A 25,161-nucleotide genomic window follows, 5' to 3' on the forward strand; every position below is an offset into this window, starting at 1 on the left:
CCTCTGTAAATTGCCCCGATATGGATTAGGGATTATATAGGACTAGTGTAAATGGATAATCAATGATTAGTGTGGACTCGAAGGGCCTGCTTCCATGCTGTATCTCAACTAAACTAAGAGTTTTGTAGAGCAGTGGTGAGTGTGGGTAGCACATTGCTCCTTAAATTTCAAGAGGTTATCCATACAAGGTATTTGAAGGATTGCCACTTGGGAACTGGCAGGTGCCATCGCCTCCTATGTTGTACTCCAGTGAAAGAAATGTATTTAGTTTAGTCTAAGTAGATAATTGGGTATTGTTTGCACTTTATTTGGAAGGTCTGAGCTGGAAAGAATACTAATTTTGTTCTTTTATCAACTTAGCAAATGCACTTCATGCGGCTAGTAATCTGCTAATTATTCCTGACTTCAGCCTGAAAGATTCCAGAGATCAGACTGTTCTAGGATTGGCTCTGTGGACAGGTAATGGTGCATGCTTCCTATCATTTTATTGTATCTGCCCCTCTTCAAGAAATTTGAGTATTTCCACTTGGATAAGATGCTGAGAAGGATGTTGTTATGAAGGGAAATATCATGTTTGGTGTGATAGGCCCTTATTGGAGAATTGGGGAAAATTTAATTTACATCAACCAATTTAAAAGATATTCAGGAGTAACTGAGATAAAGTCACTTTAAAAAAAATTAAAAACCCCTCTTACTTGGCACTAGAACCAGAAGACCAAACAGTTAACCAAAGTACCAACTGCACTCTTCCTGCAGGCATGCACACAATTGCAGCACAGCTCCTTGGTTCAGGGGCAGCCATTAATGACTGTATGTCTGATGGTCAGACTCTACTACACATGGCGATTCAGAGGCAAGACAGCAAAAGTGCCCTCTTCCTTCTTGAACACCAAGCTGATATAAATGTCCGGTGAGTGTGATGTGATACTAGCTTCTTTAAGTAAGATCTTGGTGCAGAACTGAATATGACCTTTTGACCATTTGTCATTCAGAACTTTTGCTCATTCTGATCTTCTTTGTTCCCCCCCCCCCCCCCCGACTTCATTATTTTTTTTTCCTCTCAGAACTAATGACAGTGAAACAGCTCTTCAGTTAGCCATCAAAAATCAGCTTCCGCTTGTTGTTGATGCTCTTTGTACACGTGGTGCAGATATGTCTGTGCCAGATGAGAAGGGAAATGCAACTTTGTGGCTGGCCCTGGACAGTGGACTTGAGGACATTGCCTCAACTTTGGTGAGTGCTACCCAGCAAGGATTTGGGTTCTAACCATAGAATTTGAGTTGATTCGTCGTTCTTTGTGCACAGATCTGGCGAAGGATAAAAATGCAAATTCTAAACAATTAGTTCTTCAAATATGTGTAAATGTAATCATAGATCATTGAGTCATGTTTTCATCAATAGTAAAGCATCTGTTGGGAATTGTCAAGTATTTGAAAGTCTTTTGTTCGACCTCTTCCCTGTGCCACAAGTCGATAAGTTGCCCTAACCTACAGAGGAAAGATAGACTAGAATTCTGGTTGCTAATGGTAATCCATTCTATCTACTGCATTTTATGTACTGTCACATATCGCCACTAAGTTCACAAATAAAAGGCAGAAATTAGTTGAAGTGCCTGTAGCTTCCATTCGCAATGATTCCGTTTTGACACACACGCTTCAATCGTAAGATTGTGTTTAAGTTGGTGTCCAGAGGCATGAAGACCAAATCTAGCAAGGAGCCTTGCAAAGTTGGCAGCCCCGTGTTAAGTGGACATGATACCTTCCATGGTATCTTCGGCAGGAGGTAGGCGAGTTCAGCTGGATGACTAAGCAACCTTACAATGTTAAAATAAGACTGATATTGTTGAGCCACAATTATTTTTTTTCCTATGATTACTGTATGATATTGACCCATTTATATTTACAGAAAATTTTCACAGAATAATGTGCTGTGTCACAGATCCGTGATGAGAAGTAGGAAAATGCATGGTGCTGTGCTGAAGAGATACATTTCTAAAAATAACATTTTGGGCGAAGAGGGCATTTTAGCAGAGTTAGCGTGGAATTATCAAGGGTATGGTGTCATCCTTGAGTGTTATTGGAACATCAATGCTTGTGAATAGTATTTAATTAATGTTCTCGTGTGACTTTTACAGAAAATGAACAGTTCTGAGGAGTCCAATAAATTGCTTACCAAATATCCAGGTCCAACAGTAAAAATTTTAGTCAATAAAGGCTTCTAGATGTTAAACCCTAGAGAATTAGACTAAGGGAATTCAGTGGGCGAATTTTCAGCAGTTTCATTGTCATTGGCAGATTGAATTAGCTGAATGCAGACATGTAGCATGTACAAAGGCAGGGATGAATTATCTGCAATATTCCTGGCTAAAGGATGTTGGGGAGTCTAGTCTCGCCTTTTGTACTTGCACAGAAGTTATAGAAGTTGGAGTATTCTGTGACAAGCCTTCTAAAAAAAGTAGAGGTGCTGATGCGCTATCTTTGTGATTACATGGATATGCTAGTCCCAGTACAACTTAATCAGGCGTTTTCTCACTCCAAAATGCTGACTCAACGCTATCGAAGATTTGACCAACAATAGTGGTGTCGTCAATGAATATGTAGATGGCATTGGAGCTAAACAACAAACGTGGGTGCCCTCTGTGTGAAAATGGAGTTTCGTCTCCACAAAATAGTCAGGATTAGAAACTAAATATCCTAGTATTTGGGGTCTATGAGACAGTTAGTGAAACTGCAAGGAATAAAGAAACATACATTTGCAGATAAAGCCAGCATCGGTGGACAAAGAAAACGGTCAACCTTTCAAGTCAATGACCCCGAGTCAGAATTAGGAGGAAAAATCCAAGCGAAATTTCATTGAGACGATGTAATGAGATCCAAGCAATCGGCATCGATAGTAGAATTGAGAAATAGATGAGCATTTAACATTCTGGAATTTGCTTATCAGTCCTTTTATGGCAAGTGTGAAACGGAGGAATGCATAAATAAATTGCCAAATATGTAATTTAGGCTGGAGAATATTTAGGGAGCATTTTGGCTGCATCGAATTAGGCTAAGCACACTCATTCTTGCCTCAAAGGCAGTGGTTTTCTGGAACATTTCCAGAATAGCTTTTTGCAGCAGTTTTAGCTAGAAACACCAAGGGAGCAATAAAATGGAGATAGAAACAAGTTAATAGGATTTATTGCATGAAGTGCTGGCTTTAGCCACATTCTTTTGGTGCACGAATATTTTGTCTAAGAGCAATCATAATATTCTTCAGTCCAATGTAATCATCAAAAGGGAGAAATAGAAATTGAAAGTCAAGAATCTTCAAATGTTGAAAATTTGAAGTAAAAACAAAGTGCTGAAAAGCTGTAGTTAAGGTTAAATTCTGTGAATGTCTCAAAAATCCAAATAAAAACTACAAAAGAGTATGAAACGGATTGTTTAAATCAAAATTTTTATTATATGGGGAAAAAGCACAGCTATTGAGGGCGTGCAGCGTAGGTTTACTAGGTTAATTCCTGGACTGGCGGGACTGTCATATGTTGAAAGACTGGAGCGACTAGGCTTGTATACACTGGAATTTAGAAGGATGAGAGGGGATCTTATCGAAACGTATAAGATTATTAAGGGGTTGGACACGTTAGAGGCAGGAAACATGTTCCCAATGTTGGGGGAGTCCAGAACAAGGGGCCACAGTTTAAGAATAAGGGGTAGGCCAGAAGTGGAGGCCAATTCTCTGAATGCATTCAAGAGAGAGCTAGATAGAGCTCTTAAGGATAGCGGAGTCATGGAGTATGGGGAGAAGGCAGGAATGGGGTACTGATTGAGAATGATCAGCCATGATCACATTGAATGGCGGTGCTGGCTCGAAGGGCCGAATGGCCTACTCCTGCACCTATTGTCTATAAAAAGAAAATGTGGATGGTCAAGAGCTCTGAGTCCTTTAAACATAAAGAGTGGGAGTATGTCATGTTCATAAATGGCAGCGCCTTGGAATGTTGTAGAACAAAGAAACCAAGGGGTACATGTTTCCTGAAAGTAGCAACGCATGTAGACAAAGTGGTGAAGAAGGCATATTACATGCTTGCCTTCAGACAGGGCATTGAGTACAAGAGTTGGAACATCATGTTACAGCTATGTGTGATTTTGGGACCATTAAATGGAATATTGTGTGTAATTCTGATTGCCATCCTTTAGGAAGGAAGTGATTACACTAGACTGGGTGTAGAAAAGTTGCACGAGGATATTGCTTGGAATGGAGGGCTTGTGTTTTTGGTGAGGAGGGGGAGGGGGGGGGGGAGCCAAAGGGGACCCAAGGGGCAGCTTTTTCCACATGGTGAGCATATAGAACAAACTGCCAGAAAGTGTTGGATTCGGGTACAATTCCAATATTTTTAAAATACATTTGGTCAAGTACATGGATAGGAACGGTATGGAGGAATATGGGTCATAGGTGGGCAAATGGGACTAGCTGACGAAGGCCCTTGATAAGCATGGATCAGTTGGGCTGCAGGGCCTACATGAGTTCAGAATGACTCCGGGCTGTAACATGGTGAGCAAGGTGAATGATTTTCCAGTAGAGGAAAAGGAAAATATAGATGCCTTAAAATGTTTTGAAGTACGGCTAGGATCTTGTTAAAATTAACATGAACAAAATAGCATTGAGTTTAAATGGTGATAAATCCACATGATCAGCCGATTCCTGTCCTGTGTTCTAAAGTAGGTGAATACATTGCAGATGCCCTTACTCAATTCAGGAACTTCCGTTAGATTGGTAAAGGATCTCTCTGCTATTGAAGAAAGGTGAGAAAGGAAACTCGTGCAATTATAGATCAGTTAGCTTAACAATTTTGTCATTAATCTGTAATTAAGGATGGTGCAACTAATTTTCAAAAAGCAAGTAATTGCAGATTTTAGAAATCTAAAATAACCACAACACAGCTGTAGATGCTCAGAAATTGTGGAGAGAGGAACAAAGTTAGTGTGTAGATTAATGCCTTTACAACAAAACTGGAAAAATTTGAAAATGGGCAAGCATTAAGTGGCAGAGCAGGTTGGGGACGGGAGAACAAAGGGAATTTACCTATGATATGGTGGAGGTGAAGAGAATCCAGGCAACACAAGTGCTGCTGGTGGCGATTGCCTGATAATCAGTTGATTTGTCTTGTGTAAATAGAGGAAAGTGAATGAGGACAGAAGGGTAATAATGAAACTTTAAATTAGAATGATTCAAGATTGGTCAAAAAATAATTTGAAAGCTTTGATATTAGCCTCCAGTCAGTTATTACAGTTGTAGAGTTTCACTTCATTTGTCCTACACCCACTGTAGTTCAGTTTCTATTGGCTGGACAACTTTGCTGTTTGGATTTTTAATTGCTATGGAACAAACTTCATCCTAAACTGAAAACTCCTTTAATTTCAGGTGAGACATGGCTGTGATGCAACGTGTTGGGGTACTGGACCCGGCGGTTGTCTGCAGACTTTGTTACACCGAGCCATTGATGAGAATAACGAGAATTCTGGCTGCTTCCTCATCCGCAGGTATAGAATGGGTTATCTTAAAATGTCCATCTTCAAAATTGCATGACATTAAAACATCTCTTGGGGCACCTACTTGAAATCTTTGTTTTGAAGGGGAGCTTAAGTTTTGTGTAATTTGTCCAATGCACTTGTTATGGACCACTTTCCTATTGTGATGCTGTGTGAAATGTCTACACCAAGTGACCTCCAAGCTTCTGTAGAGTAACCTTCATTATTATGTTGAGTGGGAAATTCATGTTCGGGATCTATCTGCAGGTGCTTCCTAAATTGAATGCCTTAATCAGCATTGCTGCCCTGCTGGTTATTTTGAGAAAGAAAGATACAAAATGCTGGAGTAATCAGAGGGTCAGGCAGTATCTCTGGAGAACATGGAGAGGTGACATTTCGGTTTGGGACCCGTCAGACTGAAGAAGGGTCCTGACCCAAATTGGCTCTTATCTTTGTTCTCCAAAGATGCTGCCTGACCTGCTGAGTTACTCCAGCACTTTGTCATTTTTTGTAAACCATCTGCAGTTCCTTGTTTTTGTGGTTATTTTGACAGTTCATCTTTGTCTCCATCATTGTGTCAATCTACAACATTGTTTGCACGGTCTTAACATGAGTAAGAAAAAGCACTTTTGTTTAGTGACATGTTTATCTCAAAATACAAAAGTGAACAGTACAAAATTCCTTGATAATGTAAGTCAAAGCAAGTATCTTCCAATGCCTTATTTTGAAATACTGATGCAGTTTTCTTGCACTGATTTTATGACAAAATGGTCTCAATGTTTGAGAATTGGAAAAGCCGCCCTAACATGTCTACAGTGCATAAACAGACTTAAACAAGCTTTAATTTTTATGGCGAAAGACAAACTTTAAGATGGAAGGATTCAATATTTTACAAAATAAATGAGAATGTAGAGGAGTCTCCGGTCAGTTATACTTTTGCTACAATAGAGCTTCTCTTTAATTGCCAGCGGGTGTGATACAAACAGTCCCAGGCGACCAGGGCCCAATGGTGAAGGTGATGAGGAGGCACATGATGCTCAGACACCATTGCACATGGCAGCAAGCTGGGGCCTTGAGGAAGTGGTGCAGTGCCTACTGGAGTTCGGTGCCAATGTGAATACTCAGGTCAGTAGCGGAGTGCACGATTCAATCTAAGAAAACTCATGTTATATTTCCATAGAACGTTAGATTTAAATATTATAGTACTTTGCCATCCCTTTCCTTGCATTCTTAGTGTTCACTGGTTTTAGTAGTGGAAGAATCATCTGAAGTAGACTATGAAAATGGACAGTCATGGTCAGGGAGAAAAATGGGCCAGTGGTGGGAAGAGAGAGCAAGGAGGGGAAAAAAACTGAAGCTCATTTGTTTCACAATAAGAACTGTTTATCCAATTTTATCTGTTCACATAGTAAACTAAACTTGATGTAACATTTTCCATTAATTTCACCCTGGGTTATATTGCTACAGAATGTCAGATGGGAATAGAAACTTAGAAAATAGGTGCAGGAGTAGGCCATCTGGCCCAGCACTACCATTCAATATGATCATGGCTGATCATCCAGGCTTTCATCCCATATCCTGTTCCTGCTTTCATCCCATATCCCTTGATTCCGTGAGCCCTAAGAGCTATATCTAAATCTCTGTTGGATACATCCAGTGAAATGGCCTCCACTGCCTACTGTGGCAGAGAATTCACAACTCTCTGGGTGAAAAAGCTTTTCCTCATCTCACTCTTAAATGGCCTACCCCTTATTTTTAAACCGTGACCCCTGGTTCTAGACTCCCCCAACATCAGGAGCATTTTTCCTGCATCTAGCCTGTCCAATCCCTTAAGAATTTTATGTTTCTATAAGATCCCCTCTCATCCTTCTAAATTCCAGTGAATATAAGCCCAGTCAATCCATTCTTTCATCAAATGTCAGTCCCGCCATCCCAGGAATTAACCTGGTGAACCTACGGTGCACTCCCTCAATAGCAAGAATAATAACCTTGAGTGAAGAAAATTCACATTTTCTGCTTTGTATGTCAGTTAAACCAGAGTTTTGAATGCTGGTCTGACTAGGCCATCTATACTGCTTCTTGAAAAGAGGGATGTTTTTTGGTCCTTTGTACAGCAGCCTCTGCTGGACAGAAAGATGCTTTTCACTGTTCTTCAGCACATGTGACAATAATAAAACTAAACAGACTGCCTCTGAATAATCGAATAAAGACTGAGCTGAACTCTGATCTGAAATGTCAACTTTTGTTTCCTCTCCCAATATGCTCCCTGGCCTGCTGATCATTATGCAGATTTACTGCTTTGTTTGGAGTTCTGAATTATTTGGTAATGGTAGTTTAGAGAAGTGCGACAATTTAAATCGAAACCTTTTTGTTGCCTTATTATTTTCTTGTTAAGACATGGCATTGATTTGCAGTATGTAGTCATTACAGACCCATTGTTTCTGCCTGTTCATGTCCCACCGAACTTATTTCCACCTACCTCGACTCCATCCTATCACCCCATATCAAATCCCTCCCTACCTATGTCCAAGACACCTCACATGCTCTCCGTCTCCTCGATAACTTCCGGTTTCCAGGCCCCCACTCCCTCATCTTTACCATGGATGTCCAATCACTCTACACCTTCATCCCCCACAAGGATGGTCTTGAAGCCCTCCGTTTCTTCCTCGACCATAGAACCAGCCAATCCCCATCTACTAACACTCCTCCGCCTAGCAGAGTTGGTTCTTGCCCTTAACAACTTCCTCTTTCACTCCTCCCACTTCCCCCAAACCAGAGGCGTAGCTATGGGCATATAGCCCTAGCTATGCCTGCCTCTTTGTCGGGTACATCGAACAATCCCTGTTCCGGACGTACATTGGCCCCATCCCCGAACTCTACCTCCGCTACATTGACGACTGCATTGGCGCTACCTCTTGTACCCATGCAGAACTCACTGACTTCATACACTTCACCACCAATTTCCATCCTGCTCTTAAATATACCTGGACTATCTCCGACATCTCCCTCCCGTTTCTGGACCTCACCATCTCCGTCACAGGAGACAGACTAGTGACTGACATCTACTATAAACCCACTGACTCGCACAGCTATCTGGACCACACTTCTTCCCACCCTGTCCCCTGCAAAAAGTCTATCACCTACTCCCAATTCCTCCGTTTACATTGCATCTGCGCCCGGGATGAGGTGTTTCACACTAGGGCATCAGAGATGTCCTCATTCTTCAGGAAACGGGGCTTCCCCTCTTCCATTATAGATGAGACTCTCACTAGGGCCTCTTCTATATCCCGCAGCTCCGCTCTTGCTCCCCCTCCCCCCATTCGTAACAAGGACAGATTCCCCCTCGTTCTCACCTTCCACCCCATCAGCCAGCATATCCAACAAATCATCCTCCAACATTTCCGTCACCTCCAACGGGACCCCACTACTGGCCACATCTTCCCATCCCCTCCCCTTTCTGTGTTCCGCAGAGACCGTTCCCTCCGTAACTCCCTGGTCCACTCGTCCCTTCCTACCCAAACCACCCCATCCCTGGGCACTTTCCCCTGCAACCGCAGGAGATGCAATACCTGTCCCTTTACCTCCCCCCTCAACTCCATCCAAGGACCCAAACAGTTTTTCCAGGAGAGACAGAGGCTCACCTGCACCTCCTCCAACCTCATCTATTGTATCCGCTGCTCTAGATGTCAACTTCTTTACATCGGCGAAACCAAACGCAGGCTCGGCGATCGTTTCGCTCAACACCTTCGCTCAGTCTGCCTTAACCAACCTGATCTCCCGGTGGCTGAGCACTTCAACTCCCCCTCCCACTCCCAGTCTGACCTTTCTGTCATGGCCTCCAAGTGCCATAGTGAGGCCCACTGGAAATTGGAGGAACAACACCTCGTATTTCGCTTGGGCAGCTTGCAGCCCAGCGGTATGAACATTGACCTCCAACTTTAGATAGTTCCTCTGTCCCTCTCTTCCCCTCCCCCTTCCCAGTTCTCCCTCTATCTTCCTGTCTCCACCTATATCCTTCCTTTGTCCCGCCCCCCTGACATCAATCTGAAGAAGGGTCTCGACCCGAAACATCACCCATTCCTTCTCTCCTGAGATGCTGCCTGACCTGCTGAGTTACTCCAGCATTTTGTGATACCTTCGATTTGTACCAGTATCTGCAGTTATTTTCCTACATTAATTGCTCCCATGACTTCAGAGATTTTTAGTTGACCATGTTGTTGTGTTTGGAACTCCCCCTGGGGGTCAGAACGTCTAAGGTTGGTAGATTATTTGCTAAGGAACAGCGAACAAAGTAATGATTTCACAGTCACTGATGCCAACTTTTCCTTATATCAGTGTTTAATTACTTGCATTTGAATGTAGATGGTGTGGTGCAGAAACTCGGCCTCTGGATCAAAAGACAAGGATGCTGGATAGTAGTCGAGTAATTTGATCACGATGGTACTACTCCTCGGCCACTTTAAAAAGTGGGACTGAGCGATCATTTGGACATTGTATTAACAAGTCGGCACTTGGGCCAAATAATTCCCCAGTTGAAAGCCAGTGTTGGAGTCTTAACGCACTAGGACTTAAGATTTACAAATCATTTTAATCATACTTGTATTATTTATGTTAACATATTAAAAAGAATTTGATGTAGTTGGTATAGACACCTTGTGTCCCAGTTGTCGTTTGTGAAATTTGTAGGGTACTGTTGTAAATGAACTTCCTATTGTTCTCGTGTTGTAGGTGAGACGAATTGAAATGTTTCTCTTATCTTTACAAGGATGCAGAGGGAAGAACTCCAATCCATGTTGCCATTAGCAATCAGCACAGCATTATAATTCAGCTTTTGGTCTCGCATCCCGATATCCGGTTAAACATGCGGGATCGCCAGGGTCTGACGCCCTTTGCATGTGCAATGACGTACAAGAACAACAAGGCAGCAGAGTCAATCCTCAAACGAGAGCCAGGAGCAGCTGAGCAGGCAAGAGCGCAACATTAACTTTGCACAACTGCCTTTGTACAGGCTCGGATAGCTATGTATTTTGAGAAAGAAACGGGTTTGCAATTGTTCAGTGTGGTTCATGCTCGGGTGTAAAATCTGAACTCGAACAGTTAGATCCAAAATCGTTGAAGTAATATCCAACTACTATCTGGTGAACCTGCTTACTGCTCAGGCTAACTAAGTAATTATTGTACGTTAAGTGCATTGCACCAGTCTGTGTTTCTTAGGCCTAATAATAGTGTGACTGCATTGAATTGTTCCTTTCAACCCTGTAATTATATTTGAATCTGAAGCCTCTTAAGAAGTATGCAACAAATAAAAATTACATTGTCACATTCCAAAGCACACATTCCTGGACCACCCATATTGAACTAACGACCAAGAAAGCACACCAATGCTTCTACTTCCTCAGAGGCTTAGGATGTTCGGCATGTCCCCTACAACTCTCACCAACTTCTACAGATGTGCTGTAGAAAGCATTTTATTAGAATGCATCATAGCTTGGTTTAGGAACAGCTCCATCTAAGACTGTAAGAAATTGCAGCGAATTGTGGACGCAGCCCAGACCATCATACAAACCAACCTCCCCTCCATTTACTCCATTTACACCTCACGCTGCCTCGGCAAGGCCATTAGCATAATCAAGGACGAGTTGCACCATGACCACTCCCTCTTCTTCCCTCTCCCATCGGGCAAAAGGTATAGAAGTGTGAAAACACACATCTCCAGATTCAGGGACAGTTTCTTCCCAGCTGTTATCGGGCAACTGAACCTTCCTACCGCAACTAGAGAGCAGTCATGAGCTATTTTTTACCTCATTGGTAACCCTCTGACTACTGGCTTTATCTTGCATTAAACGTTATGCCCTGAATGTCTCAATTGTAATCATGTATTGTTTTTCAGCTGACTGGTTGGTGAGAGACAAAAGCTTTTCACTGTACCTCGGTACTTGTGACAATAAACTAAACTAAACCTACAATATGTAAATTGACACTTAAGATGCCAAGCCATGTCACTTTAACCTGGCCACTGAAATAGGTTTGATGGAGGAGTGTTTGTGAGATTGGGGTTAAGTCACCATCTGTTTGAAAAGAGGTGGTTGGCATTATGACTACAAGATCAGTATTAGCTCACATTGGGCACATTACATGTTCTCCTTCCCTGTTGATCATTTCTAGTATATCAAATTGTTCCATCATGGTGCCAGTGTTTGTATTATCCCGTGTCACTCTGGTTTAAGTCCTCTGCTTCTGCCCCTTGGGGAGAGATGCAGAATATCATTCACACTGTACATGTTTTGCACCTCCACACTAGGTTTTGTTCTTTAATTGAACCAACTTTTCCCTTTTCTAATTTGCTTTCATTTTACACATCCTGTTAATGTTTACACATCCTGTTAATATTTTTACATGAGTCGCTTCGCCTTCTTAACTTTCATTTTTGCTTTGCTCTCCACCTTTTTTCTTTGCTCTGATCTCTTGGTATCTGTCGAGTGTTTTCTTTGCTTTATCCAGCCTCTGTTCCTCAACATCCACAAATTTAAGGATCTTTATTTGTTTGGAACCCTCACTATGTTAAATGTTTCCCACTGTTTTGATTTGCTTTCAAGTTGCTGTTTCCTCGTCCAGTTATCATTAAATCACCTCTGCCATGTAAAATTGACCTTGTCCCAGTTCAAAACATTTCCTCCAGTCTAACTGTCCTTTACCATACCAACGCAACTCTAACTAACCTGCCTGACCTGCTGAGTTACTCCAGCATTTTGTGAAACTGCCTGACCTGCTGAGTTACTCCAGCATTTTGTGAATGAATATCTAACTAACTTACTATCATTGCTTCTGTTTTTTATCCTTTTTGCCCAGGTTCATTCCTTAATGTTATCTCATACTGCCATATCTCATAGAGTCATAGTCTTACAGCATGGATACATGCCCTTTGACCCAACCGGCCCATCTACGCTAGTCCCACCTGCCTACTTTGGGATTGTTATTAGTTCAAGTAAAAGTTGTTCTTGAATAACATTTCAAGAAGCCTGATCCTTCTGTATTTTTAATCGGGCCCTGCCCCGTCAAATTAGGGTAACCAAAATCCCCAACTACCACTTGTGCAATTCTATCACTTTCCCTGACTATTGGAGAGCCTGTGGCAAACACCAGAAATGTAATTGACTCCTTCTGTATCTCAGTTCAATTCCTGTGGGCTCATTTATTGATCATCCTTTCTTACAATTGTAATTACTTCCGTAACCTACATTGGGATATTACCTCGGGTTCCTTCCCAAACTACACCCTCTCTGTGTTATCTGTGAGCCCTGAAGCCAGGAATGTCAGCTGCTATTCTTGCCTGCCTTTTAGCTGTCTTCCAGTAATGAATACTGTTTTGCTCTCTGACGTTTATCTATGCCCTCAGTTCCTTGAACTCAGAACTGAGGGCACAGATAAACATCTGAGAGCAAAAGAGAATAATCTTTATTCCCACGATGCCTTGCATTAAAACGCAAAGAATTAAACTTTGCTAAAATAAAGATTTCCCCTCCGAGCCTTTGTTTTCTCCAATCCATGGCTCTGATTTGCCATCTTTATTACATACAATTTTTGTCTTCTGAAACTGATGCCAATTCTTTTCATCCTGCCAACCTGTTATAAACCATCCCAAAACACTGGCCAACGTCCCTGTAAGGATGCTGGTCGGAGATGCAGCCTGTCTCGTTTTTCAGATCCCATCATCACAGAACATTAGAACATTTGCTAATATCCTTAGAATCTAAAGCCCTCCTTCCAGCACTATTTTCCTAGTTCTGTATCAGGATGCATGGTACAAGTTGAAACCTGGACATGACAACATTTTTTTGAGGTTGTGGTTTTTTAAATCTCTAACTCAAACATACCATTCCATCCTGAAATAATATCTGTGGCCATAGAAACTCCCCCGCACCCCTTAAATCTCTGTTTGGTCTGTTCCACTCCCTTTCTATACAGTTGGGTTAACCACAGTTCCAAAGAATAGACTCATTACTCCCAAGGACCCACCATCTCTAGATTCGGAGGTAATGCCCATTAGTGTGATGCTAGCCTTGAGGTGATTTCACTATGTTGATTGTGTCCTCTCTACCATTTTTCCTTTGTTGTATTTTACCTCTCTCCCAGATCTGCTTATTTCTGAATGATGGATTAAAATAATTATTTTCATTTAACCTCTCTTGTTTTAAATACCAAGCAACACCTATCCTTGGTTTACTAAATTCCCATCTTTCATATTCTATGGAAGCTGCACTCCATCATAAAATAAAATACATGTAACATAGAACCAGCATAAATTGGTGGTGCCAAAATCTAACTCTGCTAATAATAGTCTATGCTAACATTACAATGTGGTATTGGGAGGGGTAGGAGTGGAGAGGTAGGGCTGGGGTACATGTGATGAGATGTCACACTGAAGTTAAACTCAAGCTTCTCATGCCCCGCTCAGGTGGATATTAAAAATACCATGGAACTTTTTTTTTAAGAACTGCAGCATTATCCTTCACAACAATAATGGTATTTGCAAAGTTCTTAAATGGCTATAAAACACTTTAAAATGTCTACAGTTGTGGTTTAATTTGGTTTCTGGTTCTGCTATCAGGGAAACATTGTTTCATTTTGTTCCCAGTTAATACTTGGCTTAATGTGGAATAGAATTATTTGGGAGTCGAGTACTTTTTACACACTTGTTGCTTAAGTGTATACACACAAGTACTTTGGCAAAAGATTTAGTCAAAGCAATATTGTAATTTAAAAACATTTTGGTCATCTAAGGATCTAAGGACATTAATTGCATTAATGGGCAATCTACTCAGTATCACAAAATATATATGGCAACAAGAGGAGGTTATGGAGACTGCCACCCCAGGCTTATCCTGCCTTCCATTGTAAACCTACAGGTTGAAGCTGCACAAATGTACATCCAAGCGCCACACTGTGGTGAAAATTGCTGCCTCTATCTTTTCTGGCAGCAAATTCCAGACCACCATTGGGGAAAAGCAACTCAAGCAATGGTGTAACTTGCACTCATAGGTTTAATCAGATTAGAGATTTTGTGTTAAAACAATTTGACAGTATCTTGTTAGACCATAGAACAGTACAGCACATGAACAGGCCCTTCGGTCCACAATGCCTGTGCTGATCATGATGTTAAGACCATCACTTATCTATCTGCATATAATCCATGAGACCAAGCGCAGGCTCGACGATCGTTTCGCTGAACGCCTCCGCTCAGTCCGCATAAACCTATCTGATCTCCCGGTTGCTAAACACTTTAAATCCCCATCCCATTCCCACAATTACCTTTCTGTCCTGGGTCTCCATTGCCAGAGTGAGGCCCAGCGCAAATTGGAGGAACAACGCCTCATATTTCGCTTGGGCAGCTTACACCCCAATATTGACCTCTAATTTCAAGTAACCTTTGCCTTCCCTCTCCCTCCCAGTTCTCTGACTAGTCTGACTGTCCTCATTTATATTTTATCTCTGTTTGCTTTGTTGTTACCTTCTCCTCACTAGCAATGATCTATTCTACATTTTCCTTCATCTGCATCCCCTTTGTCTCGTTTTCGCACCTGACCTTTCCTTACCTCTGTATCTCCCTCTCCCCTGATTTCGTCTGAAGAAGGATCTCGACCTGAAACATTACCCATTCCTCCTATCCAGAGATGCTGCCTGTCCCGCTGAGTTACTCCAGCATTTTGTGTCTTCCTCCATTCACTGTATATCCATATGCCCATCGAAAAGTCTTTTAAATGCCACTAATGTATCTGCTTCAACCACCACCCCCAGCAGTAAACTCCAGGCAATCACCACCCTCTGTGTAGAAAACATGTCCCTACATCTCTCTTAAACTTTGCCCTACTCACCTTAAAGCCATGCCCACTAGTATTTGATTTTTCCATCCTGAGATAATGATTCTATTTGCCTACCCTACCGATGCCTCTCATAATTTTATATGCTTCTAACAGGTCTCCCTACAATCTCTGCCATTCCAGAGAAAACAACCCAAATCTGTCCAACCTCTCCCTGTAGCTCATTCCCACTAATCCAGGCATCATTGTGGCAAACCACCTATGTACGCCTTCCGAAGCCTCCACATGCTTCCTGTAATGGGGCAACCAGAACTGTGCGCAATGCTCCAAATAAATGTTCTAGTTTAGTTTTTGTTGTAAGCCTAATGGCAGTCTTGATGCGATACGGTTTCAGTGTCATGTGAGATGTTTCCTGGGTTATATGCCATGGTAAGCCTTTTCCCTGTTGTACTTCAACAGATTGATAACAAGGGGAGGAACTTTCTTCATATTGCTGTGCAGAACTCTGACATCGAGAGTGTTCTATTCCTGATTAGTGTGCAGGCCAATGTGAACTCGCGAGTCCAGGATTCATCCAAGCTTACACCATTACACCTAGCTGTGCAAGCAGGATCTGAGATAATAGTCCGGAATCTGGTAAGAACAAGGCGATTAATGTAAAGGCAATGGGATTCACAGTTGTCCTTGTCCTCCTCATGGCATTGTTCTTGGCTTGCTGTACCATTCACCCTTGAAGAATGGACATAACAGTTTCTTAGCGAGGATGTGCTTTTTTAAAAATATATATTTTGTTAAGGAGGTCAAATACTCATGGAAAAATTCTGTCTTCCATTGGATCTTGGACCATGCTGCAAAAATGCAATGCCACTTCAGAGGAAAGATTGGAAAGCTGGAGGATTTTCTTTTATGTTGAGAGATTGGAAACTTGTTGTTTAGCTGGAGCTACTGTCCTTGTACTTAAATCACTGAAAGATAATGTGCAGGTTCAATAACAATTCGGAAGGCAAAAGATATTTTGACCTTTACTGTATGAAGATTACTGAATGCCAGAATTGAGGAAACGTATGCTACTCGTGTGGGGAAGTTGTTGCTTGTGTCCTGATCAAAATATATTTATCTGCTTCTGCAAAATTAAAGTTAACTGCTTATTACTGTGCTGAGTATAGGACCTTGCTGAGTGTAAATTAGTTGCTGCGTTTCCCACAGTACAGCAGCTATTGCACTTCAAACCATCAGTGATTAAGTATTGTGCAGCACCCAGAGTTCTTGAAAAGTGAAAAGGAAATGTGTAAGCCATGGTTGGCTTGTACATGGTCCTAATGTGTTATATTTTAACTAATTTGAATTTAAAATGGTAACGTAAATGCTGTTGCACATGAATAGAAACTTCAAAATGAAACAGTTCCCAGATTCAAATCCTTTACAGCTGATTTATGCTGGAAGTTTTGTTTAGCAGCTAGAAATGGGATTTTACATTTTTTAACTGGTGGTGTAATTTTCAAATATGCTGTACAATGAGTCTAGGAAATCTGTTCAATGGTAATCTAGTTCCCTCGTTTTGTTTTTGTTTTCCCTTTTTCATATACCACCACGCCCCCCCCCCCCCCCTCTCACCCCCTCTCGATCTGTATCCTGTCATTCCCTGAGCTTTAATATCACTTGTATTTCAATTTGCAATTTGTGGCCCCAACCTGTAGGACCTTCCCACAGCCTCCATTTGTGCGTTCTCATTGCAAAGCCTTTTATTATTCAGTCAGATATCTCAGTTTACTATTGGTACTGAGTAGTCTATAATCATAACTTGCCTATTTTAGCTGCAACCAAGCTAAATACAGTCAGGACTTGATTGTCACTTGCAGTCTCTTATTCCCAATGTTCTCTTTCCTGTGTCCCAGCTGCTTGCAGGGGCCAAAGTGAACGAGCTGACAAAACACCGTCAGACTGCCCTCCATCTTGCAGCTCAGCAGGACCTGCCAACTATCTGCTCCGTGCTGCTGGAGAACGGTGTGGAGTTTGCTGCTGTCGATGAGAATGGGAACAACGGTAAGGGACCTGGCAGTGAACGATTTGAAAGACAGTATTGAGCTTACGTTTATAAACACATTTTAACCTGGGACTGTGCCGAACAGCTGGCTGAGGTATTCACCAGGATCTTTAACCTGTCTTTATCTCTGGCAACGGTCCCCAAGTGCCTGAAGTCAGCTACCATAATGCCGGTGCTGAAAAAAACAAAAATCACCAACCTGAACGACTACTGTCCGGTTGCCCTAACACCAATAATCATGAAGTGCTTTGAAAGGCTGGTCCTCTCACACAACAAATCCAGCATCCCTGCCTCACTGGACTCGCATCAATTTGCATACAGGGCAAACAGATCCACAGAGGACGCCATCTCTCTGGCTCTTCACACTGTCCTGACTCACCTGGACAGGGCACGTACGTGAGGATGCTATTCAGAGACTATAGCTCTGCCTTCAACACGGTCATCCCCACCAAGCTCATCAACAAACTCCACCAGCTAGGCCACAGCTCGTCGTTATGCGACTGGATCCTGGATTTCCTGACGGAGCGACCACAGGCAGTGAGACTGGGCCCGCACCTGTCCTCCACTATCACCGAGTACCGGCACACCACAGGGCTGTGTATTGAGCCCCATGCTCCACTCCCTCTTCACACACGACTGTGTTCCTGCATTCGCCACCAACACCATTGTCAAGTTTGCAGACGACACAACGGTGATCGGGCTGATCACCAACGGGGATGAAACAAACTATAGAGCGGAGGTGCAGAACCTGGCGGACTGGTGCTCGGATAACAACCTGTCCCTAAATACCACCAAGACCAAGGAGCTGATCATCAACTTCCGTAGGTCACATAACGGGGAATATGCCCCGATCTCTATCAACGGGGACAGTGTGGAGAGAGTGTCCAGCTTCAAGTTTCTGGGCACTCACATTTCGGAGGACCTCACATGGTCCACTAACAACGCTGCACTGGTCAAGAAGGCGCAGCAACGACTGTTCTTCCTGAGAACACTGAAAAAGACTGGCCTGCCCCAACAGCTGCTGACGACTTTCTACTGTTGCACCACAGAGACCATCCTAACGTATGGCATCTCTGTGTGGTATCTCAGCTGCACGGAGGCAGAGAGGAGAGCTCTTCGGCGGGTAGTCTACAGAACTCGGAAGATTATCGGGACACAGCTACCAGCCTTGGAGGGCATCTACAATACACGATGCGTCAGGAAAGCCACCAGCATTCATAAAGACTCCTCACACCCCTGCAATAGTCTGTTCGAACTTCTACCATCCGGCAGACGTCACAAGGCGTTCTACGCCCGCACCTCCAGACTTAAGAACAGCTTCATCCCCAGAGCTATAGCTTCTCTGAACCGGTCCGGCTGAGTGCCCCCCCCCCCCCATATGAACTGTCTCCTTCGGATGGTCACGTCACGTCGCACAGCGACCCGGCACAGACCTATTTGCACTTTATACTGTTTTAACTGTTTCTAATTTTGTGTCTGGGTTGTCTAAATTTATGTTGATTAGCTAATTAATTTATTGCATCGAATGCAAGTCGCATTCCCAATCTCGTTGTACCCCTGTACAATGACAATAAAGATGTATTGTATTGCTCATCTCGAACTCGGGAAGTAACAATAAAAATGCAAATCCTTCACATTGTAATAATTTCCCCAGGAATTCCATAGAAATGAAATGAAATAACTGCAACTGTGTTATCAGAGGCTTGGTCAGAGTCATCCTAAAGGAAGAGGATGGGATTTGGAGTATTCCAGAGCATGGGGCCTTTGCAGCTGATGGCAAAAGCCATTAACAGAATGATGTACAGAATGCCAGAGCAGGAGTGGGGGGGCGGGAGGGGAGGGAATATTGTGTGCTTAATACCTCTCGTTACAACATGTATTCTGCATAAATACTGTTCAAAATTTGGCCACATTTCTAAATTATTTGAGATTTATCCATACCCCGTGTCAAAGACTTGAAGATGTACTTGAAAACAAGTGGTCGATCATTCTGAAAACAGTGGTTAAGTTACAGATCAGAATCCAGAGCTCTGGACCATTGATCTGGAAATGCAACTATGAATGTCGTCATGGATCCTGGCAGATTCAAGTGGTTATATAAATCTGAAAGTGTTTTTTTTTTAAAAAGCAAACAACATAATTAGGAAACTCTAGCCATGAAACTAGTGGACGACAGTTGACAACGCATCAGGTTGTCCTTCAGCGGGGGGAATCCAGCCCATCTGTTCGTCCACATTCACCATCATTAGTTGCTTCCCCAGATGGAAAATAATCTACAGCCTTGCCAGCAATCCTCATCCAGCGGATAAATAAAAGGATTGTGGCACCGACCGTCTCATCTTTCATCCTTGTTCAACAAGACTTTCAGCAGTTTTGTCCTCGGATTCATGATGAGATTTTATTGCATTTTAGGGCTTGTGGTTGATGGATGGTCGGTGTGGTCAATGAAACTTCAGAAAGAAGTTGCAGAGTGAAGCTCCCCCCATTACAGATCAATGGTGGTTTAACCATTAGTGCAAGATTTGCAATAATTTCCAGTGCCCTCAATAGTTTCAATAAATGATTACTGATCACTTCAATGATCTTGGGAGTTGAGGCACTTTGGGTAACTGTGTGTGTATTACAGTCCAGCTTCTTGATAGTGAGGGGTCTGTAATTCACCACTTTGTTTTGGCCAAGGGAAAGTTAAAGTTCAAGTGGACATTTTTTGAACATCATCCTGATGTTCACTGTCGGGAATTTGTATTAGCTGGAACCTCAATGGAACTATTGTTTTATTTTCTTGGTGTGTTTGCTTTCTGTTAGCACCACTGATCACCTTTTAAAACTTTTTGTTTACAGCCCTTCACCTGGCGGTCATGCATGGACGCCTCAATGTAGTGCGTGTCCTCCTAACTGAGTGTAGCGTCGATGCTGAAGTTTTCAATTTGAGGTATGATCATTTGGGGAAAATTTAGCACATCAGTCTCTGCCTTATAAATTGACACCATACCATCAAATGCAATACATTTTCAGTCATCTCTGACGGTCTTGTTGGATTCTGAATGACTACAAGTCAGTTGAAAAAGGAAGTGTTTTTATGTTACTGCTGTTTTATATCAAGGTGGTAATTTGACTTGAATTGAATAAATTTTATTAGCCAAGTATGTACACATACAAGGAATTTGCCTTGGTGCTTTTAAGGAGTGTAAATTCATTTAAAGAGTGTAAAGTGAAATCATTAACCTGCTTCTGTTGCCAACAATACATTTCTGCCTCAAAACTCCCGGCTCATGTAGTCATCAGTTAATTACAGTTAGTTGTTGATATTTGCATTCTGACTTATTTTTCCCCTCGCCCTGCAGGGGTCAGTCACCGATGCATGTCCTGGGACATTATGGGAAAGAAAATGCAGCAACCATCTTTGAGCTCTTCTTAGAATGCATGCCTGACTACCCACTCGATAAGCCCGATGCTGAAGGGAGCACAGGTAGGTGTTAGATTGGTAAAACCAGCTCCTGGAAAAATGAGTGCAATTCTGATAATCTGTCATGGCAGATTTCCAGGACTAGTGGGTGTTATTCCTTGTACCCGACTCACTTTTACTTCAGATGGTATAGAGTGATCTAATTTTCCAGTGAGCCCCGTGAGATGAGAGGGAGTATAGGTACTGGGGTCCCAGTGAGTTGAGTGGAGAGTGCCGCAAACATCTGCCGAGCTAGATACTGGACCATTGGGATTTCCCAGCAGTCGGATTATCAGAGCTTCATTATATTTCATGTGAATGCTGGTCATGTGTCTTTTGGGTATTTCCGATTTTTTTCCACCTCTGTTTTTAAAAATTTCAGTTAATGAGTTGTGCTGTCTGGTCATGGGTTCATTTTGAATGTTCTTGCCCATTTCCTGAATTTGTTTGTTAGAACTTTGCCTGGGAAACCTCAGCGTTGCATTTGCCCCCCTCAGATCTCTTGGAATTGGTGCTGGCCTGGCCACCCTGACCCTCTGGTTCTGTATCTGTTCAGTGATCAGCGAGTTGCTGTTTTGTAATCTGTACAGGAATTAACTGTGGTGGGAAAACCAGAATAGAGTGACGAAGCAGAAAAAGATGCGGTTGGGAAAGGTCACAGAGCACCAAGAGCATCTTGGTTTTATGCAATATGGGAATATGAATCGGAGGGTAATATTTTAATGTCAACATTAGAGCAAAGTCCATTCAGTAATTTTGGTGCTTGTTGCCTGCTTTCAGGTAAAGGGACTGTTATGACTTGCTGCTGTATTTATAAATATCCTGTGCACTTGTGAACAGGTTGTCTGCCCAACTCCAAGTACGCGATCCTCCCCACTACCTAACCCAGTGGCTCCCAAACATTTTTATCCGCGGCCAAAAATTGATCAAATATTTGGATTCGTGACCCATCTTCAGAGATGCATGATAAATAATAAATTGATAATTCTGTCAGAATGATGAAAGTTTTCAAAAACATTTTATTTGGGGTTTGTAACTTATGAATCACCAAATTGAAACATTAAATACAAATCAAATTAAATAATTGAAAATTAAGTTAAAACATGAATGAAACATTTTTGGAGCCTTTCGTAGCCCAGTTTCAATTATCCGCGGTGGCTTGAGATTGGGAACCAGCGACCTAACCCATGACTGCTCACAATCGTAGGACTGTGTTTGCTATATATGGTTTATTTTGGATTGGATAAAATCAGTAACCATTGATCATTAGATTCTTATTTTTTTTAATCAACCCTTTACAGAGCTGACCACCATCTTTTGCAGTACTAGGTCTTCGAGCTGCATTGGTAAAGCATCCAGAGAAGTGATTTGGTGTATGCCTTTACATGAGCGCTTGAGATTGCCGTGGGCTGAAGGGGCTGTTTCCATGCTGTGTGAATCGATCTTGTCTGACGTGTCTGTGTTGTTTAATGCAGATTGGTATAATTGGTTTAAATGGCAGGCACCAGCTGACATAGTCTTGGCTTCTTACAAGTTTGTGAATAAAGTACTCCCTAAGGAGCATGTTTTTTCCCCCTGTTCTTAAAACCCCGGATAAAATTGCTATATTAGGATCAGAAGTTGCACTGTATTTTGATTTAACCTGTGGCCGTTTCTTTGGCAGTCTTGCTGCTGGCTTACATGAAGGGGAATGCCAATCTATGTCGAGCTATTGTGCGGGCTGGAGCCCGTCTGGGAGTCAATAACAACCAGGGGATCAACATATTTAATTACCAGGTGGCCACAAAGCAACTGCTCTTCCGGCTTCTAGGTAACATATCACTGATTACAAAGCTGAATTTGATTATTGTAATTTGTGTATAGAAAAACAGTTTAATTTTGTATAAAATTATCAATGGATCGAGAGAAAGTTGGTTGCCTGGTTTTCTTTCAATCTGTTAGCAGTTCTATTATAAACTAGTGTAATAACTCCACATTCAGATATTAGAAAGGCTCACTTGGTCATTCTTACTGACATGTAATTCATATCAAATTAGGTAAACACAAAATGCTGGAGTAACTCAGCGGCATCTCTGGAGAGAAGGAATGGGTGACGTTTCGGGTCATGTCATGTCAAATTAGAGTTGTCTCAGTCTAATGAAGCACCAGTCAGAACTGTCCCAGACTCTGGTGATGCTATCAAACAGTGTGGTATAACCCACCAAAGACAGCAGTGGTGTGGCATTTTCCGGAAGGATTGACACCATGCGTACTCGACATTGACTCCACGTGTAGCTTGTGAATTTTCATGGTGTTGGTTCAAACATAAGCTGGGAATGCCTTGGAGGGCATTTGGTCCATTGGATCCATGCCAGCTACTAACGGAGCAGTCCCATTTACTCTCCATTTTCCTGTAACCCTGCAACTTATTTTCTCATCATAGCCATCAGTTCCTCTTTGGTTCTATTGCCATCTACCAACACCCAGGAGTAATTTTCAGCAGCAATTGACCCTTAGGATGTGGGTGTCTAATTCTTGGTTCTGACAAAAGGTCCCAGACCTAAAATGTTAACTTTTTTTTCTCCAAAAATGCTGTCTGACCTGAATTATTCAAGCATTTTGTTTTTATTTCAGTTTAATAATGTCTCCACTTTATTTTTGATTTTCAGCAGTTTATAATGTTCATTAGGTTCTGAAATTCTCGGGTGTCAACAAAGGGTGTTGAGAAAAATTGTTCAAATTAGGGGGAATTCTGCAAAATAACGGTGGATACCATCTGGTTTCTGATGTTTAAATGTTGTTTCAGACATGCTGTCAAAGGAGCCCCCTTGGTGTGATGGGTCCAACTGCTTTGAGTGCATCTCCAAGTTTGGCGTCACTATGCGGAAGCACCATTGGTGAGTTTGGTTTATGACCTTGAATACATTTCACTCGTGTGAAGAGTTTGTCAGTATTATTTGAAGCTGACACTAATGCTACTTTATCTTTTAAAATTGGACACAATATGAATGGATTCTCTCTTAGTCTGGTAGCTCTTCATTTAGAGCTGCATCAGCAGCAGGAATTGGCCATAGGATGTGCAAGTTGATCACAACTCAGTGATCTAATCTTTGCTTGCCTGATCCTCAGAATTTTGTGGCACGTACAAAAGTAGCAGACCTTGTTTGCAGCTTTCAACATTATGCTCCATTTGCTAACTTCTGGAGTTTGAATATGTTTGCATCGTTCAACATTATGCTCCATTTGCTAATGTTTGGCTCTTTTGCTGAACCTACCTGTGGGCCTTTGCAGAAATTTTCCTCTTCTACAACCACCTTTCCCACTGAACTTTGTAACATCAGCAAATGTGGACTCCTACACAGTCCTTTCATTTTAATCACTGAGGGATTCTAAATGGCTGAGACCCCTTGCCGATCCCATTAGTTAAAGATTGCCATCTGGGAAACTACCATTCCCCCTAGCTGTTTTGGCCACTAACCAATCCTTTATTTCTATTAATATTATCCCCCACAATATGATAAACAATTATATTTATAAGCCACACCGTTTCTTCATGTCTTTTATTTGAAATCCATTGTCAACCCTGTCAATCCTCTTGTAGAACAGATTTGTCAAACACACGTTCTCTTTCATATTTTGCCTTTTAAATGACGACCTAGCTTTAAATAATCTACTCCAACCTTTTCCCAGTGACACATTGTAGGGTCACTAGCCCACTGCAAGTCTACTTTCTTTTTTATTGGATAGCTGTGCTACGTTTGCAGATTTCAAATCCATGGGGTATTTGCAGAGACTAAGACCTTTGAAAACCCACAACCGTGCAACAACTACTTCTGCAGCCATTTCTTTAGATTTGTAGAAAAGTATAGCACAGGAACAGGTCCTTGGGCCCACAATGTCTATGCTGAACAGGTAAACTAATTAAACTAACCACTTTATCCCCTCCATTCCTTGCATATCCAAGTGCCTGTCTAAAAGGCCTATCTAAACACCACCATCGGATCTGTTTCCACCACAACCCTGCCAGCTAGTTCCAGGCATCCAGCATTCTCCTAAACCAAAAAATAACCTGCCCATGTCTCTCCTTTAAACATTCCCCCTCTCACCTTAAAGCTAAGCCCTTTAGCCTTTGACATTTCCACGCTGGGGAAAAGGTCTGTCTACCTAACTATGTGCCTCAGAAGTTTATGTAATTTTGACAGATCTCCCTTCAATCTACGTCGCTCCAGAGAAAACAAGTTTGTCCAATCTTTTCTTACAGCGAATATCTTCTAATTCAGGCAACATTCTGATAAACCTTCTCTGCATCCTCTCCAAACCCTCCACATCCTTCCTCTAATGGGGCATTCATTCATGCACACA

The 25,161-nt window shown here is 42.1% G+C and overlaps 1 protein-coding gene across 1 annotated transcript in view; it reads left to right on the forward strand.

The window, feature by feature from the left end:
* ankfy1 (ankyrin repeat and FYVE domain containing 1) overlaps positions 1–25,161 on the forward strand; it is a 64,243-nt gene that overhangs the window by 32,713 nt on the left and 6,369 nt on the right. The window contains exons 13-24 of the mRNA XM_078422697.1: positions 361–459; positions 757–910; positions 1,065–1,233; positions 5,407–5,525; positions 6,482–6,638; positions 10,279–10,479; positions 15,791–15,967; positions 17,227–17,374; positions 20,217–20,307; positions 20,720–20,844; positions 22,484–22,630; positions 23,606–23,696. Of these exons, the coding sequence (XP_078278823.1) occupies positions 361–459; positions 757–910; positions 1,065–1,233; positions 5,407–5,525; positions 6,482–6,638; positions 10,279–10,479; positions 15,791–15,967; positions 17,227–17,374; positions 20,217–20,307; positions 20,720–20,844; positions 22,484–22,630; positions 23,606–23,696 (1,678 nt within the window). The remainder of the gene's footprint in view (positions 1–360; positions 460–756; positions 911–1,064; positions 1,234–5,406; positions 5,526–6,481; positions 6,639–10,278; positions 10,480–15,790; positions 15,968–17,226; positions 17,375–20,216; positions 20,308–20,719; positions 20,845–22,483; positions 22,631–23,605; positions 23,697–25,161) is intronic.

Source organism: Rhinoraja longicauda, chromosome 26 (genome assembly GCF_053455715.1).
Source record: "Rhinoraja longicauda isolate Sanriku21f chromosome 26, sRhiLon1.1, whole genome shotgun sequence".
NCBI classification, from domain to species: domain Eukaryota; kingdom Metazoa; phylum Chordata; class Chondrichthyes; order Rajiformes; family Arhynchobatidae; genus Rhinoraja; species Rhinoraja longicauda.